Genomic DNA, 15,534 nt, shown 5'->3' on the forward strand with positions numbered 1-15,534 from the left:
TCTAATTTGTCTTTTTCATACTAATATCCCTGTGTGAATGACTACTAATTAAAATGTTTTTTTCAGGACTTATGCAATATCTACCCACCACATTTAGATAACATGGTGGGGTATCCATTCATCTCTCATGTCTCATGTTAACACCGTGGAGAAGTGCTGATTATCATGTTATATAATCCACGATACCCAACATGTTTTCATTGTGAAGTAGCAAAGCAGTAACAGGGTTCAAATTGCAATGGATGACTCAAGCGATTCTCAGTATGTGTGTGTGTGTGTGTGTGCGCGCGCACACGCGCTGTTTGAGCACCTGTAGCGTGGGTGCTCGGCTGTGTCGGAGGGGGATCTCTCAGGGATGGATAGTGAAGTGGTGGAAGAGAGAGTGGTGGCAATCGATGCGGTTGTAGCCTCTTCAAACGATGGAGGGGTGCAAGGGAGAAGATCTGGTCGTCCTGTTAGGGGGAGAAAGAAAGTAACACACACTTTTCTTCTGTGCTGTGTCTAACGCAACTTTTCCTGTGTTTTGTAGGCATGCACATCAACATGTGTGTGTATAGGTGTGTTTACCCTCATCCTCCAGCGTGGGGAAGCTGCGTGCTCCTCTCAGGTCGTAGATATTCTCGTCTCTCTCACAGGGCAGCTGACTGGCTGACCACGCTGCCCCCGGTCCGGGATACTTAGGCACCGTCAATGACACGCGACCTTTCTTGGATGGGGATGACTTCAAAGCTAGGGGAGGATGCACACTCTTAGACATAAGGGTTTGTAAAACCCCGATAAGCCCCTATACACCCATCTCTGGGAAACAGGAAACCAGCTAAATTAAGTAAAATTAAAGAGGCAAGTTGAGGAAAGTGGGTACTAAAAAAGGAAAATTACAACACTTCATTCCAAAATAACTTCCAAAATAACTAACACTGCAAATTAATAAAATTGATAAAATATAACATATAATATAATGCGGAAGATGTTTTTATTTCTTAAAATTGATGCCCTTGAATTTCCAAATGGTAATAAATATTTCTCAGTCATCTTTGGGTGTAGATCATAGAACTTCCGATAGTTATAAAAGATTTTAATTTTCAGTTCAAGGAAAAAATGTAATAAGTAAAGAGGGTTTTTACATTACACCAGTGATATTGCGGTCAATATGTCAAAATGGACACCACTCAATGAATGCCATTTCACTTGGCAATACGTGCTCTGGTATTGGAAATCTTTCTTTTCATGTGAAAATCAATTCATCACCCACAAAACTGTGCTAGGATCAAATCAAGGCATTTCTCACATGGCATCAAGCAGCACCTAATAAGGCAGTTAACAATCAAATTTTTCCTGTCAGGACTCGGCAGTAAAAGAGAGAAAAGCCTGGCATCTGACATTTGAGTCTGCGGCTCATCTCGGAGCTCTGCTTGACTATGTAAGGCAGTGTCTCAATGAGCGTGAACTCACAGGAACTCTTCTTGAAAACTGTGTTGCTCATGAACTTGAAGAACCTGTCTGCATAGAAACCTGGCCGGTGGACTGACACCGTGTCCTGAGAGAGACAGAGACAGAGAGACTTATGAGAAAAACTGCCAAAAATGATCAAACCAGTGCTTAGATTACTGTTCATCTGATAATGTCCCACTTCACTAATCTTTTTCTCTGAGGTCACACTAATAGATGTGGCAACAGATACAAACCAGGACAGGTGCAGGTAGACACAGAGACAGAAACACAGACTACAAACTATTGCAACCAATTCATTATTCATTATCATTACGATCACACTGCCAGTGACTGACAGACGACACTTGGTGTTTGGTTCAGGCTGTTACAAGGATGGACAGGAAGGACAGGAAAGGACTCGGCAACTCCTCCACACATGGCTCTATGCATCAGCAGCAGAAATAAAATATAAATAACATATTTGCGTATGAGCTGAATCTATTCAACGGAGCCTACTGTATCTAGTGTGTCACTCAACTTGTCTGAGCATGTCAGGGAGAGAGAGGGAGAGATAGAGAGAGAAAGAGAGAGAGAGAGAGAGAGAGAGAGAGAGAGAGAGAGAGACAGAGAGCATGCAGTGTGGCTCCTTATCTTCAGCAGCAGTGACGCACATAAGATTATTATGGGGTTGCTACAGCACGCATAGCTAGTATGTGTGTGTGTGTGTGTGTGTGTGTGTGTGTGTGTGTGTGTGTGTGTGTGTGTGAGAGTAGAAGAGTAGGAGAGTGGGATAGAGAGGAAAAAGACGGGGGAGAGGGAGTGATAGAGGGAGCGATTCTATCTTAGGAACAGTCTGGTGCTGATGTATGGTGTTAAAGGCTACAGGGATGAGGAAATGGGAGGTACATTAGAACCACTGAATCCGAAGGTGATGGAGACGAATGAGAGAAACAGCACTAATACCATCCCAGACTGTGTCTCTGTTGGTGAACAGAAATCACATATTTGCAAAAATCAACCTTCTCTTGAATGAAGAGAATTCTTATTAAGGTGCTTCATGTTGCATTAAAAACATAAACATAAAAACATAAACATATTACGCTCAGTACTGTAAATAAATGAGGCCATGGTTGAGACAACTGGTGGCCTCCATCTCATGTCAGTGGTACTGGTATTGCTAGTGACTCACTCAAAATCACATTTTTCATAAACCCTGATGTGTTCTGTGGCAAAGAGGATCTTTTCCTTTTCTGAAGAGGATTAAAATTGTAGAAATGATTTTTTTCATAAGCCTTTCGCTTGTTCTGCCATCTACTACTGGGAGAAACTCTGAAAGCTTTGGCTACATTTGTGCTGGAAAACAGCAACCCCCCAAAAAACATAGACATGTTTTGTGCTGTAAAGCAATCCATCAGATTTCCCACAAAGTCATAGTTGGTGGTGCACAGTGTCAAATACAGTGTAGAGACTGGAAGAGGTTGTCAATCTTCACAGCAATAGTCAAGTCAGCTTATTAATACACTAATGTCTAAAGTAATGCTATAATAATTTGTTGACATTAAAATGCTGTGCGAGACACCTTTAAAGAGAATGCCATGATCCTAGTATGGTTTTTATATTATACAATGGGGGCTTTAAATGTTTCACGAACCAAGAGCTCATGAAAGTTACTCAGTACATATAAAGGACTGTGTAAACTTCCACTTCAAATGAGGAAAAGAAAAAGTCTTATGTTTTTTCCATGCCAGCAGTGAAATTGGTAACAGATTCTCTGTGTGCTTGTACAATACCATATGTGTGCCTTTTTCACTCACACTGACATAAGTACTGTATGTTCCAGTTTACTGAGTCACAGTGAGGGCAAACCTTGACAACCATGACAGAAACAATAGAGATGAACTTGTCTGGGGTTGAAAGCAAGTTCAAAACACAATTAATGCACTGCAACTGATGCTAGGCAAAGGCATACTATGTAATTCACATTTTGATAATCCTTGGGTCTATCGAGATGTTCTAAACCTGGCCTAAAGCTGCGCTGTGATCAGGTTTAACACACAGAAACACAAACAAGCCCACAAATACAAATATCTCTAAACAATAATTGTATGAGGAGAGCGAAAGGAGTGGCAAGCTGCTGCAGCCTCAAGGCATCTTCAACTTTTCAGACCACAGAGGGACAGACACAGACAGAGACACACAGATGGAGGAAGAGAGGGGCTGACAGAGACAAGGCTATAGGCAGGCTCTTTAAAAAGGCAAGTCAAGTATGCTGAGCTTAAATCTAAGAAAAGTTCTCAAGGGCACAAAGAGCTCGAGGCTACAGTAAAATCAGATCCAGTACAAGGCAAATGATACACTAACTGTTGTTCCTTTGTCTAATCTCCCCAGAGACCAGGCTGTATCAGGCGGACCAGACTGTATGCAAACACAGCCTGTCATATGTCTGGGTAATATGATAATATGATAATACAGCATAAGATGGAGATTATGACATCCGCAGACAGCGTTGAGGAATAAACCTATTAAAATCATGCTGTTGTTCAAAGAGTGATCTGATTAGGAAGAGTCAGCATGTTGTGTTTACCTAAATACATACTGTATATGAGCCCCAGTGCCTGTGGATGTGGACTTATCTGCGTACATTTGTGTGCTACAGTGCGTGTGCATGTGTGCCAGTCTTCAACTGGCCATATTTCTAAGTAAAGCACTGCTAAAAATGGTGCTCACCCCGTCGTGAACCAACGCCTTCCACGTGTGCTCCAGTTTCTTGATTAGCCTGCAGATGCAAGAGTAACAGATTAACACAGTAATGTTAAATGTGTGTCAGGGTCATAGGGAAAGGGAAATAAACACTATATGCAACATGCGTGCAGGCTGATGGATTTGAAATGTGCTGTCTGAAATGATTGTGTCACTTCAGTATAAGTGCTATTATCTGTATTATTGTGTTAAATTATTAAAGGCAAACTATGCGGTTTCAAATGGAAGGGCATCCCACATTGTTATGATGTGGTAAAGAATGACGAATGGCATGCAATTCTTAAAATACCATAACTGAGAATTGCCTTTTTATCTATCATAACCCAAAATATAAGAGCATTTCACTCTGTTGTTTATGTTTTACGTACATATGACATCAAAACATTAGATTCAAGACAGGCATTTAAAAGTGTTAATCTTCACATGAACCTGAGGGGTTTTATCTTCCTCAGCCTCATCATTAACATTAGTGAACAAAGTGGTGTGCCTAGCCACTTCAAACTGCATACTCTGTCTTTAAATGATGGATTAAATTCAAAATATTTTAAACATCCCAACAAAGTTCCTTATGTTAGCCCTCACTCTCACCCTGAGTCATGGTATAATGTACAGTTACATTAGATTCTGTATGTCGGTGATAGTGATGATGGTTCAGCATGGCCAAATACCCACTGTTTTACTTGTTTGCCAAAAAAAAAAAAAACACTGCAAAACCTTTGTGATAAATTGAATTAAGCAACGAGTTAACACTTACAATACCATGCATACCCGAGGAACAGCTGGTACGGATATCTACAGAACATTTGATCGAAATGACACAAATAGCATTGATGGTGCTAACTATTTTGCTATTCACTGTGCTGTTGTGAGTTTATCAAAGCTGTCACAACTGGGTGATATGTGTGCACTTGCATGTGGCCTGCATGAAAACTTGTGTCACGTGAAGGTTACACGCAAAGCACAGCTGATGACCTGTAGTGACTTCCTGCAATTATGTTATTACTGTCATTACCTGTAGGATTGCAAGATGTCAATGATTCCGATGTACAGAAGAAGCCGCTCCCCTTTTCCATTGACCGCTGGGATACCTCCCATCCTGAAGAGAAAATAGACATAAAACAGCTGTTTCCTCTCTGTAATTAATACACAGTAAACCTAGTGGGACAGAAGGCTTCACTGTATATGTCATCTGTAAATTTGGTGGGCTATTGTGATATTGAATGATGCTCATGCCCTCATGCCCTTTTAGTTTTGGCCTATTTCATTTAAAAGAACTACTCTTTTATCTATAAATGTTTCATTTTGTTAATTAAATTTGAAGTTTTTTTGTGAATATAGAAACTCAGCTTAGTCATAATCTCTTTACCTCTTTACGTCTCCCAGTTCACTTCAGTTGCAATTTTAATCAGTTTAATCAAAAGTAAGCTGACGTGGCTGATACAGTAAATTATACAGTAAATAACCCTGAGACCAACACAATGTTTTTAGATAAATCCAACACAAATAAAACTGTGAAAATTTTGTTGTGAAAGTGCAGGTCTGCACAGGGGCTATCTTACTACCACGGTAAAGATACAGACATGGACACTTTCCTTTACTTGCCTGTATGAGCAGTCATATTTTTCAGCTGTTTCTTTTCCCATCACTCTCTCCTCTCTCTAGCCAAACTCACGTGTCATCAGTGTCGATGGACTCTCCGCAGGCAGCTCCCCCCTGGATGGACTCCATGGCTGTGGAGTAGAGGGCCTTCTGCTGGGCCACGGGTCTCTTCTCATCACTGGTGCCCTGAGAGCCTTCCATTTGCCTCTCCCTCTCTGCTTGATCCATGTTATGGACCCCGAGCAGCAGGCTGTAGTCCATGATCTTAAAGCTCTCCAGCACCTGGGGACAGGGCACAAACAGGCACATGCATTCGTGAGCTGATAGACACAAACAAAATACAGTATATGACTGGGTGAAAACTCCACTATAGAGTGCATTAAAGTACTATAAGTGCATGGGTTTTCAATACAGGCCGCCCCATTTGGGAATCAAAGCCATAACCCTGTTCTAGGCACTCAGCCATACAGGGCAACAAATTGCACCTATACACAGTAATGCACATGCATGCGTATAAACAGTAAGTGTGAGAGCAAGTGTGTGCACATACACTCTGGAGCACATACAAGAGTGCGTGTGTATGCATACACACACGAGGTGGAGATTTATGGGACCAGGGCAGGCCTGCTACGAGATCAGACACCTTGTTTCACTGCTTGCTCATAACAAAGAAGTAATTTATAGTGAGGGCTCCTGGTGGTGCCAAACACTCTCGTAAATTGTTGTTTCTCTCTCCCACCCTTTTTTTTTCCTGTCTCATTCCATCCACTCTCCCATTCTCAATTCTCTTTTCATCTAAGTTCTGTATGTCTGCTGGTTTCCCTGACTGTGGTCCATTTCTCCTCTGTCCATATATTTCTTTTCCTGCTTACTTTACTCTCTCTCTCTCTCTCTCTTTCTCTCTCTCTCTCTCTCATGGTATGCATTACCACTTTTTCCCTGATTCTTCCCTCTAACTACCACTGCCTTGCATCCTTCTCCTCCCTCCATCCCTCTTTCTCTCAACAGAGACTTTCTCTCTTCTCTGGTGCATCTTGATCTATATCCTCCTTCAGCATCAGTCAGTCCCTCTTCGTTCTGACATTTATCTCTCCATCTCTCTCGCTTGTCCACCTCTATAGAAAATGAAGTGGAGAGAGAGAAGAGTCGTGACCAAGCAGCTGTATGTATCCCCTCGTCTCTCCCTCCATCTCACCAGGCAGTCTCTCTGCAGGGTCTTGACCAGCGCATTGTAAGTGTCCTGATCCAGCATCAGCCCATCCTGCAAGTCCTGCATGAAGTCAAGGTCTTTGAAGGTGGGCCTGGCCTTCTCCCGCTCCTTCTTGGAGGCTCGCCTCTTGTAGGTGGAGCCCTTCAGGTCATATTTGAGGTGCATGCGAACCACACGGGGCAGGACATTGTTCATCACTACCACGCGGATGTTCTTCCCTCCTGACTGGACACAGTAGAGGCCGAAGAACTTGGGCAGCAGGGTGCGAGGGTTTTGATTCAAGTTCTGGAAGACAGTACATAAGAAAGACAGAAAAAAAAGATCTTTTAAGTCCTCATGAAATGAACTCTAGTTTACTTCCTGTGTCTTTAATCTTGTCATGCTACACTAGTAGGTGTAAACAGGTGTAAAACCTTCACAAATTTTTGACATACCCTAACATCCTGTTATAACAGAAAATACGTTAAATCAAGGAAGTACAATGTTAAATAATATTCAAGCATCAGGATAGACAAAACATGTTCTGCAAACAGTTCATTAATATACGAGATATGATTTGCATTAACAAAAACACCTTGGATACAAAAACATTTCTATACACAAGTCATATTTTTCTGTTACTGCTGTGGCATCACATTTTCTGTATCCTATTGTAGCTACCATATATGGACATAGTTAGGCTAGCATTGTGATCGTAATTCTGCCAAAATGTGTAAAACCAGTGTGAAGACTGGGAGAGGGAGTGCAAGAAAAAGTGATGCAGAGACAGATTTAAATGAACACAGATGCAGGACATGCATAAGTCAGAGCCAAATATGGACAGATAGCTGTGTGAACTCATAAAACCCAATCTTAAGAATCAGAAAAAACTCACACTGAAATAACAAGTGAAACTATAGCCTTCAACAAGCCACAAAACCGTTCTCTAGGAGCTGAGAAAACATTATATATGTGCACAGTGGGAGCAAGTAGCAGAAAAGCAGGTCACTCACAGCAGAACTCCAAATTCATGTGAGTCTGCCTTTAGCTGATACCAGGCACTCTCTTTATCACCAATCTCTGCTGAATATTTCTGCAGTTGGTCCAAACAAATGAGGTTAGCCAGGTTGGGTGTACGGTAAAAAAAAACCTGCTTTGACCTTGGGCCCTGGGCCAGCATGATCCCATTAGAGAAATGAAAGAAGAGAGCGAGCCCTGCTCCACTCAGTGATAAAGCAGACCATCCACAGTTAGAGATGACTTTAAGAGAAGAGAGAGAAACAGGGAGATAAATAGACGCAGAGGAAGAGACAGAAAGTGAAACAGACAAAGGGGAGATAACGAATAAAAGTAGAAAGTGAGAGGGGCTAAGAGGGGTGGCTTGGATCAATGAATGTGGGGCTAATGACCTTCAGATGAGAGAAACTGGTGGAGAGAGGAGTAAAGACTGAGTAAAATGATGGAGAAGTGAGAGAAAGAGAGAGATAGAGAAAGACAGAGGGAGAGAAAGAGACAGAAAGAGAGAGCATCCCCTGCCTTCAGCCACACATGACCCCGCCGTCAATGTGAAGAGGGCACAGCAGTGATGAGTCAACAACATGGACACGTGAGGAGTAGAGAGGGGGAGTGAGGACAGAGGAGAGGGATGGAGGGAAAAAATATGAGCATGGAGGAGAGGAAAGGCTGCAGAGGATGGATTTAAAAAACGGGGCTGAGCGGGAGATAAGAGAAAATAAATTAAACTGAGAAGAGGAGGAGGAGGAGCACCACAGCAGCAGGGACAATGATAAGACATTAAACCTCGGGTGGATGGAAAAACTCAGCCTATAATAAGAGGGGCAAATATACAGGAAAGAGGTTTTTGGAAAGAAATGGCAGCAATCGGAGTTGGTTACATCACTGTAATCTGTATGCTGCTCAGAGCCAGACTCTTCTGCCAGCCCATTACCATCAGCCAGTCAGCTGTGGAAGACATGTGTAGCTCCACCAATGACTAAAGGCTGCCTGCCTGCCTGCCTGCCTGCCTGCTGTCTGTTTGCTGTGAATATAGAGGAGTCTTTTACATTAGCGTTTTTGTTAGATTTTGTCTGACTGATTTTCAGTCTGTGTTTGACTTGCAAGTCTATCAGCGAACCTGTCTCCCTCTGTTAGCCCACCTACAATCTCTCCGTCTTTCTGTCTCAGTCTCGGCATCAGTCTCCTCTGGCCTCTGGCTACACATGAGCCTGAATCCCTCCACTTTCATTAGGGCACTTGCTCAGACCAATTAAACCAAGAAAAGTGCTTCAGACCACAACCAAAATGGTAGAAAAGGTCACAGAAAATGTGTTGAGACTTCCCTCAATGGTTAAATGAGTTCCTGCAGAGGACTTTGGCCATGACTGTCAGTACATGAATAAACACACGGCCATGAGCAGCAAACCTGAGAGACTGAAATAGCAACATGGACATACATGGAGCTGTTGCTGGTTAAGACCATTCAGAATGAGCCTGGAGAGAGAGAGAGAGAGAGAGAGAGAGAGAGAGTGTGTGTGTGTGTGTGTGTGTGTGTGTGTGTGTGTGTGTGTGTATGTGTGTGTGTGTGTGTGAAGAGGTATTGTTGGTACAAGCTATGCTCTGTTAGGCTTAACTACAGTACATCCTGCAACTGAAATACCCCGGCCAGTCTCTTATGAAACTGCATGGCCGGAGGCCTCAGCAGACATGATAGGGCTGTGATGTCGGCTTTATTTGGAAAGGATGTCGTGGCTGGAGGAGAGACTTTCCAGGTCTTATGTAAACCTGACATCTGAATGTATGACTCAAAACAAGAACATCAGGAGAGGTCAGCATTTAAATGAAATTTGTCAGTGATAAACACGTGCCGCGGCCTGTCTAGATCAAGCTATATGAACTCTGACAGGCTTCTTCACCTCCTATCCAGGCAGACTGACTGCTCTGTGTATACTACAGTGTATATGTGTATGTGTGTATTTGTGGTGTGCTGTGCACCTGTGTCTCACTAGCACCGTGGTATCCTGGCAGACTTATTGTTCTATATGTGTGTGTGAGTGCATGCACATTTCACATGTTAGCATGGCGCAAGGCTCAGCATGTAGTCTCCAGGCAAATCTGTTCCTAGCACGTGTGTGTCTGTGCGTGGGTGAAGGAGCACGACTGTGTGTGTTTGCATATGTGGGGTGATGCTTGCCAAGTAGTGAAAAATGTGGAAAACCACTGAATTTAAAGCAATGTTTGGTGAGAATTAGTTGAAAAAAACCCTTCCCTGATAAAGGCCTAGACAGCTGAAACAAAGTAACAGTATTATGATTTTCCAACTTGTTTTGACTAAACTGTGACATAAGACTCTGAGATAGAGTTTTCATGCTTCCTGTAAGACAGCCCTGATTTCTGGAAAAGCTGCACATTCTCTCGGGTATAGCGTTTTTTCTTGTTTTTGCCTTTTTCACATTGTAGATGCTCTGTCAAAGAGCACCCTGTCTACATTCCCGCTTTCACACATTCATCACACAGACAGAAAACAACCAAACATTTTTTTTGGCTTAGCTTACCATGTAGTATCCAGGCAGCAGCTTCTGTAGAAATTCAGCCTCCTTGTGCATGACAGTCTTGATGATGAATTCATCGTCCTTGGTCAGGTAGAAGACCGAGCCGCTTGCTCCAGGGTTGGAGAGCTCGATCAGGGGCTCGTTGCACAGCGAGTACTGTAGAGACACATCAAAGTGACAGTTTGAAAGTTAGCTGATACGATGTGGATTAGCCGGACGTCTTCAATGATGGAAGTCAGCAGGCCAAATTACTGCACCAACTAAAGGCTAATTCATCTGTGTAACTCAAATGACAACAAATGCCTCGTCTGATAAATCTCTGAAACGCCCTGAGAATACATTCATGAATCATGACTCTCTGACTGTAGCCCCCTTAGATCAATATTAGTGGATCAGGAGCTGTCTGTTGTCCTGACAATGAAATCCTTTCATAAACAGTGAAGATCAAACACAGAAACAACAGGCTGTTGAGACACACAGACAGTGGGATACAGTCACATGAGCCATAACAACAACACACAGGCATGCATGCACATGCCCACACAAATGCATGCATAAATACAAGATATGGTGAAATTATGAAAAGAAAAGCAGGGATGGAACAAGGCAAGTGTATGGGGTGGAGAGGTAGATACATGATGTTCTGCTCTGCAGACGTAGAGGCACAGAGGGGAAGAGAGAGCTCCACTGGCATCAAAGTACATAATGACTCACCGAAGCACACTTGACGTACACCCAAGGCCACACACCAAAACACACACACCCATACACACCCACACACACAAGCATGCATATACACACATACACAAACAACATCAGAGACACATATCTATGTATCAAGTAAATGCAGATGTTTAAAATACACTGCCTGCTGGTGTAATAGCTAGCTCAACCTATTACATGGACCCTGCCCTCTGTCTGTGTGGGTGTGTATGTGTTTCATGAGACAGACAGACAGACACACACACACACACACACACACACACATACACACACACAAAATACAGCTGGAAAGCAAGGGATGGCAGATGTAATTTGTGAAAGAGCTAAGACTGTCCCAGTCTAGCCTCTGCTAATGGCTCACTTTTCAGTTCCCCCTGTCATGGCCAAAAAAAATTATTTTTACATCACAAAATGTACAGGACTAGAGTGTCAAATGGAAAAAAATGGCTTTGCTGACAACAAATGGCAGTGCGGGAACAGTGACACAAAAATGTCTTCATACCAAGAAACCCCGTTTCACAGACATGGTTATAGAACTAATTCTACAAATACAGTGTGGCTTTCTAGGTGGGAACTGGTTATTTGCAGTGAGTGAAACTACTTTGTTTTACAGAACTGCACTTGTTAACACCAAAGTGCTGGGGTAGAGTGTTGTTGTAACTAAGAGAACAGCTGAACAAAATATTTAATTAATGCTTTGACTTGACTTAGCCACTAGTTAGAAAATCACTGAGTGACTTCCTGGTGTGTGTGGATGTACCACACACCAGCCTACAGTTGCTTGTTTGACTTCTGCTGTAACCACCTGCTGTACAGGAGCATGGAATGCGACACAAAATGACCCCACCTGAGAAACTGAAACCCTCTGGTGTGGAAAGCCAGGCTAAATAACAGGACTAGCATTTAGCCAAAGAAGAAATGCACAAAGTAAGGTAGAGATAGGCTAAGAAAGAATAAAGGAGAAACACACACACACACACACACACACACACACACACACACACACACACACACACACACACACATCTACCTCAGGGGTACACACAACCTGAGCTTCTAGTTTTCCATCCAAGACAAATACTGTGGTTTAGAGTTTTGGTGAATCACATTTTTACATAGTTTGCTCACACATATAATATACCTGTGCACCTCGCCCAAGTACTGCATATTGATGGCTGCCCAAGTGCATTTTGAATGCATTTGCATTTTCAATTTTAATTATTTTTATTGATCCTTCCAAGAAAACGACAGTATTTATTTGCCCAGTAAAGAAAACAACACACCCTGGGCCAATATGGCTGTGGTGTTTGGACATGTTTAAACAAGTCCAATTTCTACTGAATCTCTTGTCTGATTCCGGGTAAAAACCGAGTGAAAGTAAGAAGTTATTCACCCAAACACTTTGTTTATCCACTCCAAAACCACTTCCTCATAAAGCTGGGGCAAGCCAGTGCTATTGCAATAGGATAAATAGTGTTTGTGTGAACAACCGCAAACTTTGAGTTAGTTTGAGCTTTTATTCTTTGAGATCCTTAAAAATCCTTTATTTGCTACAGTTACAGTTTCTCTTTGCACACACATAATGTACAGCATGCAAATGCAAAGGAACTGGTATTACGCTACACAGAATACCTGTTCTGTGTTAACAGATATTCCATTGTTTATGTACAGAATTTAAGATGCAAGCAATCAGTATTTCAGATTATAGCAGTGCACCTCAAATAGCAATCTATCAGATATATTAAACCTTAATCCACCCTCCCAAAGTATATTTCAGCCTACCATCTACAGTATTTGCTTTTCTAGCTGTAATTTTGTTAGTCTGTCATTAGCTAGGTTAACTTTGACAAGTTTGGCTGACTCTTGGGTCAAATAAAAATGGTAAGAACACCACAGGCTGAGAGAGAGAGGGGAGAACTCTGGGCAGGGATGTGGTGTTGGCACGTGGTTTAAGGACCACTGCATTAAAGAAGATGAACATTCACTGACTAAGCAGTGATTTGTGTGTGTGTGTGTGTCTTTGTGTATATGTGCATGCGTGTCCTCCCAGACTGCTCAGGGCAGAGCAGTGATTCATGCAACACCCAATTCCTCTGTGCTGATGGGGAGTGACAAGCTGCAGACCTTCCTCCCCTCTCAATTCATCTGTCCTCTCTGCTGCCCTGCCCTCTCTTGTGCCATCTCATGGCCTCACTGCCTCACTCTACTCCTCTTGCAACTCTCCCTCCCTTCTCTCATCGTGGCTTCTCACAAACTAATATTGGTCATTTCTTCTTTCTGCATCTTTCTTGTCATCCACATTTTCACCCCCTTCTCTGGCCTTGTCTCCCTTTCACTGGCTCCCGGTCAAATTCAGAATAAACTTCAAAATCCTTCTGTATACTTTTAAGGCCATCCACAACCTCCCCCCCCCCCCCCCCCCCCCCCCCCCATCTGTCTGATCTCCTCCGTATCACCACCCCCTCTCGCCGCCTCAGGTCTTCCTCCTCCCTCCACCTCTCTGTACCCACCTCCCATCTCAGCACTATGGGGAGCAGAGCTTTCAGCCGTTCTGCTCCCCAACTCTGGAACTCACTCCCATCAGACATCCGTAACACTGACTCTCTTCCTTTGTTAAAATCCAGACTCAAAACTCACCTGTCCAAGATAGCCTACTCTCTGTAACTGCTTTGTTCCATTTTTTTTTTCCATCACAGAATCCTTTATTATCAGTGGTAGTGATCAAACATGGGTCTGCAAGTATGAATTAATAGTTGTTGTAGTTTATATTGTGGGGTGGGTGTCACAATGTTTAATTAAATATTTTTCTATGATGTTTTTATGCTATTTTCTATTATGTTTTTCTTATGCTGTGTTTTCTGTGTTGTTTTTATGCTGTGTTTTTTTCTGTTGTTGCTGTATTTTGTATTTATTTTTACTGTAAGGCGACCTTGAGCGCCATGAAAGGCGCCATAACAAATAAAATGTATCATTATTATTATTATTATTATTATTATTATTATTCCCTTTCTCCTTTTCATTATCCACATTGCCATTTCTTGCCCCTCACCTCTACAACACGGCACTGCTGAGTTTGGTAGTTGCACCCCCCCCACTGATAGCTACTTGATCCCATGCTTTCACTTATTGCCACAATTCAATTTGTGACCATGTTCTGCCATTTGGCATCCATCTTTTAAGAATAACTGGCGCCACAATGAGCGAGCGATAGGCTAAGTCTTACCAAGTAGTCGTCCGGCCTAATGCCAAACAGTTCTCTGAAATAGCGGAAGGCCACAGGAGCGTAGGTTTTGAAGCGGAAGTCTGGAAAATGGTGGGCTGGGGTCAGGTTGCTGCCTTCACTGGAAAAGGGAACAGAAACACAGTCAGGTAAAGAGTGGTAGAACAATAAATCAATACACCAATTTGACACAACAACATGTCCATATGAATTCACAATCCTTCAAATATCCATATTCACACTGGATTCTGACTACTACATTCTAACAGCACCAAATATATATATATATATATATATATATATATATATATATATATATATATATATTACATACATACTTATGTAAAATGGCAAGAATGACATATTTTCCTATTGCTAGCTAACATCAATATATGTTTATATATATATAAACATGCGTAGTTGCAGAAAAAACCTTGGGAAGAAGATGCTCTCCACCACGTAGAAGTCCTGCATCAACACGTCTCTCTCAGGCTTGGAGCTCAGGTTGCCCACTGTGTAGCCGATGCCAAGCTGGATGGCACCTTTCAAGGCAGAGGATGTTGTCTGCAGGGCAGTGAGGGAGGCAGAGACAGAGGCGCTGACTGAGATAATTGCCTTTTAGCAGCTTAACTGAACATGGTGTATATCATTTTGGAAAAAAAACATCATTTATTACATTTGTTACAGAGGCATTTTGTGCCTGGTATTTCAATGATTCTGGAATAAAATTCTTTGACAATTTCTCCATCTCCCTCAGACCCTCCCTCAAATGATCTAGTCTCTCTAGCTTATTGTGTTTCTTGTAAATGCGAATGAAAACCATCCACAGTTGGTTGGATCCACAGACACGGAAAACGAAGCAAGAAAACATAACACAATTGAACCCTGCTGATAAGCCTCACCCAAACCACACTGTCAGTGAACCAAATCTATAATTACACTTTGTGTTTTGTTAGCCTGTGATGATAGTCATGTCAACCCTTACATACTTACTATCTTACATACATACCGATATAAAATGGCAAGAATTACATATTTTCCTATTGCTAGCTAACATCAAAAAA

The 15,534-nt window shown here is 42.3% G+C and overlaps 1 protein-coding gene across 5 annotated transcripts in view; it reads right to left on the bottom strand.

Moving 5' to 3' along the window:
* Positions 1–15,534, bottom strand: part of pip5k1ca (phosphatidylinositol-4-phosphate 5-kinase, type I, gamma a) — a 49,638-nt gene that overhangs the window by 13,633 nt on the left and 20,471 nt on the right. For all 5 annotated transcript variants that reach the window (XM_030049275.1, XM_030049276.1, XM_030049274.1 and 2 more), the window contains exons 4-13: positions 14,904–15,034; positions 14,474–14,591; positions 10,531–10,683; positions 6,986–7,285; positions 5,864–6,072; positions 5,204–5,287; positions 4,159–4,207; positions 1,453–1,537; positions 568–729; positions 311–452 (exon numbers count right to left, since the gene is read on the bottom strand). In XM_030049275.1, coding sequence (XP_029905135.1) covers positions 311–452; positions 568–729; positions 1,453–1,537; positions 4,159–4,207; positions 5,204–5,287; positions 5,864–6,072; positions 6,986–7,285; positions 10,531–10,683; positions 14,474–14,591; positions 14,904–15,034 — 1,433 coding nt within the window. The remainder of the gene's footprint in view (positions 1–310; positions 453–567; positions 730–1,452; positions 1,538–4,158; positions 4,208–5,203; positions 5,288–5,863; positions 6,073–6,985; positions 7,286–10,530; positions 10,684–14,473; positions 14,592–14,903; positions 15,035–15,534) is intronic.

This window comes from Myripristis murdjan, chromosome 4 (assembly GCF_902150065.1).
Source record: "Myripristis murdjan chromosome 4, fMyrMur1.1, whole genome shotgun sequence".
Classification (NCBI taxonomy): domain Eukaryota; kingdom Metazoa; phylum Chordata; class Actinopteri; order Holocentriformes; family Holocentridae; genus Myripristis; species Myripristis murdjan.